Raw genomic sequence first — 7,500 nt, 5'->3', positions numbered from 1 at the left:
AAACAGGTCCAAGCCAGGCCAGAATTCACACAGAGCTTAAGAACTCTGTTATGTGTTTTTGAGTTAGTCTAGTGCTGGTCTTAGAGCGCTGCGCTGTGGAGTGTGTGGTCACAGCTCTCTTACAGATGTGAGTGTCCACGGCATCAGAGGCAGTGAGCCCCGCTCCCTGCTAAAACATCTACGTTGGTAGTTTGGATTCCCAAAAGGGAGCAAGGAGGGAGAGACGGCAGCGCTTGCGTGCAGGTGCTCACAGAGCTGGTGATTGTTCTCTCTGGAGGAGGAGGGGATTGGGGAGTAGGGGGAAGCTTTTCGGGGGCACACACACATTCTGTAAACACTCGGTCTCTGCCCTATACTCAGATCACGTCAGTCCCCCCACCCCCAACCCCGGTAACCTCTCCTTCACACCTAGGCTCACTGTCTGCGCCCACCCGCTCTCGCAGCTCCGAGCTGGGCCACCGCACATTCCTCGGGGCAGTGTGAGACAGAGGTCGCTTGGGGATCAAGGGCCGAGCGGAGTCTGAACCACGACAGCCCAAGACAGGCAGAGGCCAGCCAGGCACACAGAGCAGTTCCGTTTTTAGCCCGGCTGGCTAGGTGCCTCTCACAGACGCACAAAATCAGACGGTGCCTGATACTCCGCTAGCACACTGTGCGTGTCTGTGTGTGTGTGTGTGTGTGTGTGTGTGTGTGTGTGTGTGTGTGTGTGTGTGTGTGTGAGAACAATCCAGAAATAATCCAGAAATAAGCCACTGTAAATAAGATTGACTCTAGTCTATCCTTGCCGATCAGTATCTGTTGTAAGCATTTTGTACTGATCTTTGAAATATAATAGAAAATGATGATCTAATTAGAAGGCATTCAGGGAGCAAGAGACCTCAACTGGAAAAGGGAATGAGTCCACTCCTCACAATGGCAAGCAATCTGTTGAACCCAACCAGCATTTTTCACCATTTTGCACTTTTTAATGTCTTTTTTTCTTTGCCAAACTCTCAACATTGCGTATCATTTTATGCATTAGTTCTCAGCCAGAAGCATTACCTCTCTGTGTGGGCATTATAATGAACAAAGGCTGGAGTGAAGTGGAGCTCTTGGAACGCATGACTGGCAGCCCCTAATGGAGTGAAGAAATCTTGAAGAGATTTCTCACCTGCCAATCACAGTCGAGCTACGGCGCAGGATCGACTTGATCTCATTTCTACTGCAGGTAACAGTGCACTGCCACTGATAGTCAACAATCAGGAGAAGACGAGAAAAATTATACACGGCAAATTTGATAGAATTAAATATATATCCTTAATACTAGTGTACTGTACAAATAAAGGGGAATACATTTTCAAGGTGCTGAAATGGCTCTTTAGTTTACATAGTGTTAATTGCTAAAGTGACATTTATGGAAGGTATATTTGGACGGAACACTCAAAAGGTTGTGTGATTTTTCTTCATTGGTAAAATGTTGACGAAAAAAGGAAACAGTGAGCTGTATTCTTTGCCCTCAAACTCCAGCGTGGTCCTGAGCTCTCAATGGCACTTTGTGTGAGTTTGTTTGTGTTTGAGTACATTTCAAGGGACAGGGAGACAAGACGGGGCCCTGTCCTCTAGCAAGAGCCCTGTGCAGGGAATCTCCGTAAAAGGTGAATTCATTAGGGTGTAGAGTGAAGCAGGAAACCCACGCCCTGACCAGGGCCCGCAGACCCTCTGAGCACACGCACACTGCAGACCCTCTGAGCACACACACACTGGCCCTCAGGAGAAACGCCTGCCTGCTTCACAATAAATCTGGAGTGTTCATTGAACTCTGAAGGAGTAAAAATCCTGATTTTAGGGGTACATTTTTACACCTTCAGAGTGCAAATCACACTCCGGTATATATATGTATATATATTCCTAGCCTCATGAGCCAGTCTCATGAGCCAGTGTTCCATTCTTCTCTGGTTCTGCTACTGGCTTCAGAAGCATATCTCTCATTTATGTCAAGTTCAAATACTGAAAATACTGACAGCCTCAACAACAGTGCATTTAGCGTCTCATCACAAATAAAAAAAACTGTTGACCACTGGATCTCAAACATGTTCATGTCAAGGACGCCTAAATTAATATGTATTTGGCCACAGACCCCCATCAGAAAATATTTTGTGCCGGGGGACCTCATTACTAAATGCAGATCATTATCCTGATCTGCATTTAGCTAAAAGGAGCTTAGAGAGTTCAGGTAATAATCGCTTCAATTACAAGAGAATGCACGAGCACTTGAGCTAGGGTTTTCCACACATGTAATTATGGGATTGGAGAAGACTTACCTGTTTGCAACAAGCCGGCTTCGCTGTCTGATATGTTGAAATGCCTCTGGATGTCAAGCAGAACACCTGCAAAAGGGGGGAGAGAGAAAGAGCGTTGTTAAATATCTTAATGATATGTCGTTAATGTTGTTGTCGTTAATGATATTGCACTTATGGTTTCATAGCCATGGTCAAGCTTATAGCCATCAATATTTAAACAGTTTGACTTATAGCGGAATTAATTCTGGATGGATACTCGTGGCCTCTTATCATTCACTTTGCATCTCTGAGGAGCAGTAATCGCCGCTGTGGTCTCTGGCTGACAAACACGGCTAAGCTTCAGCTCTTATAATTTTGCTGTCAGGGTTTTACTACAAGTGGGCACCTCCTCCACCACAAAGCAACACTCTTTCATCTAAAAGGACCTACACATGCACGTGTACACAACAATCTCCCCCTCCAGCTCTGAAAGCTTTCTCCACCATTATCTTCCCACCAGCAGATGCGAGCGCCAGCTTTAGGGAACACAACAGTGAACTATAATGATTGGAATTGGGTTGATGGTGTCAGATGGTACTCTAGGTGGGTATTTCAGGTGCATCTTTGCCTCGCCACTATAAATTAAACCATCAATTATGGAGGTAGTCCCTGTCTATTTAAAAAACTTTGAAGTAGAGTTGTTCCTGTTGCGGTAACCCAAGAGCTCTTATGTTGGAATGGAGGAAATTCCTTTGAGAAGGTCACATACTGCACGTTGCACTGACAGCTTAATGAGCAACACGGCACTTTGGTCACCGCAGGAAAGTCGAAAGATATGTGAACAGCTGAATGTCAAGTCATCACAATATTTAGTTTCCATGCATGTTTACTGCAATAAAAGCACATGAAAGCGGGCTGTGAAACAAGCAATTGTAATGAGACCTTTAATATTTTCAAAAACATCATAAATGGCCCCATCAGAGAGAGAGAGCTGTACGATAAGGTTACATTTCTTCATAGCATTCACAGGCTTCCAAACAACTGTAGTAGTCTGTAAACAAGATGCAGTAAAACAATTTTGCTCAGTTAATTCAGATACCTCTCCAACCCCCCCCCCCCCCCCCAGTCTGGATGGAAGGGATGAAAGAGGAGTATCTGTAAAACTAAGTATCTCCAAATACATAAAGAAATAAAACTGCCTCTCACTCTTACACAGTAAAATGTTATTTATGAGTTATTTGTCAATGTGTAACTCTGAGAGTGCATATACACTCTCAGAGTTAACCTGATTTAAATTGAGTTGAATTTAAATGTTTTAATTCAATTTCCCTTGTGGCCAGGATGGAAGGTGTTGTGTTATTAACATGAGCTAGTTGCGTGACAGACTGGCAGGCTGGTCTTAGTAATTAGCACAGCTTATGAATATGTAACTGCATCATACCCAACAGCTTGAGTCTTTTTGCACTTCAACTCTTCTATACCATAGCGTACTACTGTACACTCCATTTTCTGCCAGTATAATTTTCTCTCCAAAGCATACACTAGAAAACAACATAAAACAAATATGCTAATTCCCAAGCCTCAACAATAACTCGTGAAATCCTTATCCCTCATAATTTGCTTTGGGAACAGAGGAAGTGACAGCCAAAGTAGTAAAGAAGCCATTCATCCATAGGTCTTAATTCCACCGGATGGTGATTGTTGGGGCTCGCTAACCTTGCACTGTCATCACTAGTTCATTTGTCACCAGAGCAGCATGGTAGGTTTCAAAGGCGGTGTGACGCAGGGGGTGGGGGGTGGGTGCACACTGGACTGGGACTGGGGAGTCGGAATCTAAGTGAAATTCCGGTCATCCGAAACATGCCACCTGCTGCCATTCTCACACTTCAGGCAGCAATGTTGGACAAGCACAACATCTGCAACAGTGAGACTGGTTTCTGTGTGATAATGACCTCAGTTAAATGACTTGTTTGCTTCCTACAACGTAATACGAGTAAAATACTATTCTTAGCCTGTTTGGTCCATTATGAAATGAGAATCACACTTCAACTTCCTCATATGTAATGTGAATACATTCCCACGATTATGGTGAATCTGATGATGACTGCTATTACAAATGCTTGTGGTTTTTTAAATATCTTTTCAAGTCCAGTATGGGACATGCACACAGATAGTGCGTGTGAAAGCCTGTCTTTACAGGGGCCTGTCTTGGAGTAGGAGGTGCTCCATGTCACTTCCAAGTTGACAGATGGTAAACAGTACCTTTTCCCTCCGTAACTGCCCTCCTTGTTAGCAGGTCCTGCGGCAATTAGAGCAGTACTGTGTGTCAAGAGCTCAAGGGATGCAAGATTAGATCTACATTTGCGCTCAGGTAAAACCTAGTCCATATGGTTGCATGTGAAGCATGGGGATTATCAAAACAATGACCCTTTTAACCTACTGCACTCTGTCTACCCTACCCTAACCTACCACACATTACATATTTAACTTTTATATTTTCAGATTGTAGCTGTTTCTCTTCTCCAGGGTGACTTGAAGGGGTGAGCAGCTATGTCTTAGCGTTTCAGTTTGGTGTCAAATTTAGATGTTAATTTATCCATTTGTACAAATGTAACCAAAATACCAAATGTGACCAAATTGGGTTACATTTGTACAGTCTGTGAGTTAAATTAACATAATTTTGCAGAGTACTTTTTGGCTTATGTAAGGATCAGACATGTGAGTTTTCCATTACAGGACAGTACCCATGACCACACACACAATTACAGATACAGACAATAGCTTGTTATACTATTTCTGTCTGCGATGGCTGCGGCAGCGAACTGTTTCACTCTTGTCAAGCCTGTCAAACAGCCACAACAGTGTTCAACACATTGTACTGCAGTGGCTGTGCTCTAATTGGCTGGGCAGAACTGCAGACATACACACACTTAGACTACGCACGCGCACACGCACACATACGCTCGCATGCACGGCCCGCTGGGAGGGGGGATTCCTGCACCAGATGGTGGAGCGTCCCTCCTCAACAGAATCAGCATTTGTCTGTGTGCCACACCCCGTCCCCAAACGCAGCACATCTCTGTTAAACCTTTGCCAGCTCTACTGGAGGTTTCATTCGAGGTGAACATTTGGTCTTCTTTTTGTGTCTTCGAAGCATGTTGGTTATGTATGACAGCTTCCCATTGCTTTGCGCAGTCCTTTGCATTATTGGTGAACTCTGCGAGATCTTTTAAGCTGTGCATGGGTTGAGTAATAGAGGGCAGCCAAGGCAGTGCTGCATCGTATGGTTCTGCTTCTCCACATCCACAGGTGGTTGGGCCAGTTTTCTAGCCCTGAAGCTGAACTAAGTACAATAATTACCACTGTTTTATAATTGTAGCAGTATTTTAATAGATGAAGATCCACTATGGATCAAAATATTATTTATTGCTGAATAAAAAAGTCTAAACAACAGCTTGTTGTAAGGGTTCTATCTATTTAACGTTAATGTTATGAGAGACAAACTAAACCCTAATATGGTTTGTTCATTCACTCTCACAGCACTGGCTGAATGTTCAAAATGTATCCATTTGTAACTTAGAGAGTGTACAAATGTAACCAAATGGACTCTCACGGGTCCATTTGGTTACATTTGTATACTCTCAGAGTTTAAGTAACAGTGTATGTGATTTACAGGTGGTTGGCACGGTACTGCATTGTACTGAGTTCAGGTGTAATAAGCTGCATTATGATCACTGTATGACACACTGCATGATTCCAGTGGGAGGCTGCACTCTACTGCACAGCGTTTGTTCAGCAGTTTCATCTCCTCCCTCGGGGAGGGCCTTCGGTTGCACAGCAATCACACTCTACCCTTGTCCTCCATTCCATTGCACACTCTAAAATCCCATGTGTTCATTTTACCCAGAGAGTTACGAAGGGATAAATGAACACTGAGGATATCACTCTCCCTTTGTTACATGCCTTTTTACTTTGAGCAATAAAGTGACTATGATAGTTACGACAGGGTAATTCACTGAAGTGTCTGATGGGGTACGATGCCGGCAGGCCGTATAGCCCACACTGGCACTTGCGCCAGGGTTTAGTTGCCATGGTAATACAGTGTTGGTACATACAAAGAGGAAAAAGGTCAAGAGACGGGGAACAGGAACCCAGCCTCCCAAATCACTGACCTGCCCTCTGTTCATTTCTCCTCCCTTGTCATGGACCTCTGTTCTTTCCAGATTTTTGCCCCTCCACCTGCCTCAGGCGTTTGTGACAATAGCGCCCCTATTCTAGGGGTGAACATTCGGCGAAACTAGTAGATCTTAGCAACACAATGCTTTGTAAGCTTGTAGATAGAAATATAATACCTGGTATGACCCCTGGGGGTCTCCGGTCAACCAAGTATAATATAGTGTTTTAGGAGGTTAAAATGGTATTAGACACCAGGTTATGGTCACCTGCTAAATTGTTCCTGGATTAGTAGTAGGTTATATAACCACATTCTTCCTGGTTCTGTTTTATTGAGCCATCTACAATGAGCTTCTCACGCCTTAGACCTCAAATGATCTGTGCGCATTATGATGCATTATGAAGCATTATGATTCATAATACCCGGCAAGAAACATGGGAGGTATGGCAGGAATGTGGACCATCCTGACAGTACACAGGAACACCAACTTGCAATTCAACAGAAGAAGCCAAACTATTACACAGACACACAAACCACAAAAACACACCCAGCAGCCACACATGCACACCTGATTAGTGCTTGTGGTTACAGTAAATGCTTTGTGGGTCACTCCCTCTGACTTTTTAATTCTGCAGTTCATACCTTCATACCTTTACCTATAATAAGGGACACATTCAAGGCAATGATAAATACCAACCCTATATACTGTATCCTTCAACATTGACAGTATGTTTCTATCTGTGTTAAGATGTTTTTCCTTTTTTTTGACCTGGGATCCCAGATTGAGATGTTGGTAATGTGAGGCTGTGTGTGTGTGTGTGTGTGTGTGTGTGTGTGTGTGTGTGTGTGTGTGTGTGTGTGTGTGTGTGTGTGTGTGTGTGTGTGTGTGTGTGTGTGTGTGTGTGTGTGTGTGTGTGTGTGTGTGTGTGTGTGTGTGTGTGTGTGTGTGTGTGTGTGTGTGTGTGTGTGTGTGTGTGTGTGTGTGTGTGTGGCGTTCTAACCAGAAACAGAACTGGGTGCAGTCTGGAGCTGACACTTATTCCAGCCGCTCATAAAGTCCTCCTTCAT

At 44.0% G+C, this 7,500-nt stretch overlaps 1 protein-coding gene across 1 annotated transcript in view; it reads right to left on the bottom strand.

Moving 5' to 3' along the window:
- The window catches only part of spns2 (SPNS lysolipid transporter 2, sphingosine-1-phosphate), a 72,391-nt gene that overhangs the window by 49,330 nt on the left and 15,561 nt on the right, over window positions 1–7,500 (bottom strand). Inside the window, exon 2 of the mRNA XM_084073389.1 lies at window positions 2,301–2,366. Coding sequence (XP_083929515.1) covers window positions 2,301–2,366 — 66 coding nt within the window. The remainder of the gene's footprint in view (window positions 1–2,300; window positions 2,367–7,500) is intronic.

The sequence above is a fragment of the Gymnoscopelus microlampas genome, assembly GCF_963454915.1.
Source record: "Gymnoscopelus microlampas genome assembly, chromosome: 12".
Lineage (NCBI taxonomy): Eukaryota > Metazoa > Chordata > Actinopteri > Myctophiformes > Myctophidae > Gymnoscopelus > Gymnoscopelus microlampas.
The sequence above is the reverse complement of the archived record's forward strand: the minus strand, read 5'-3'. Positions and strand labels throughout refer to the sequence as shown.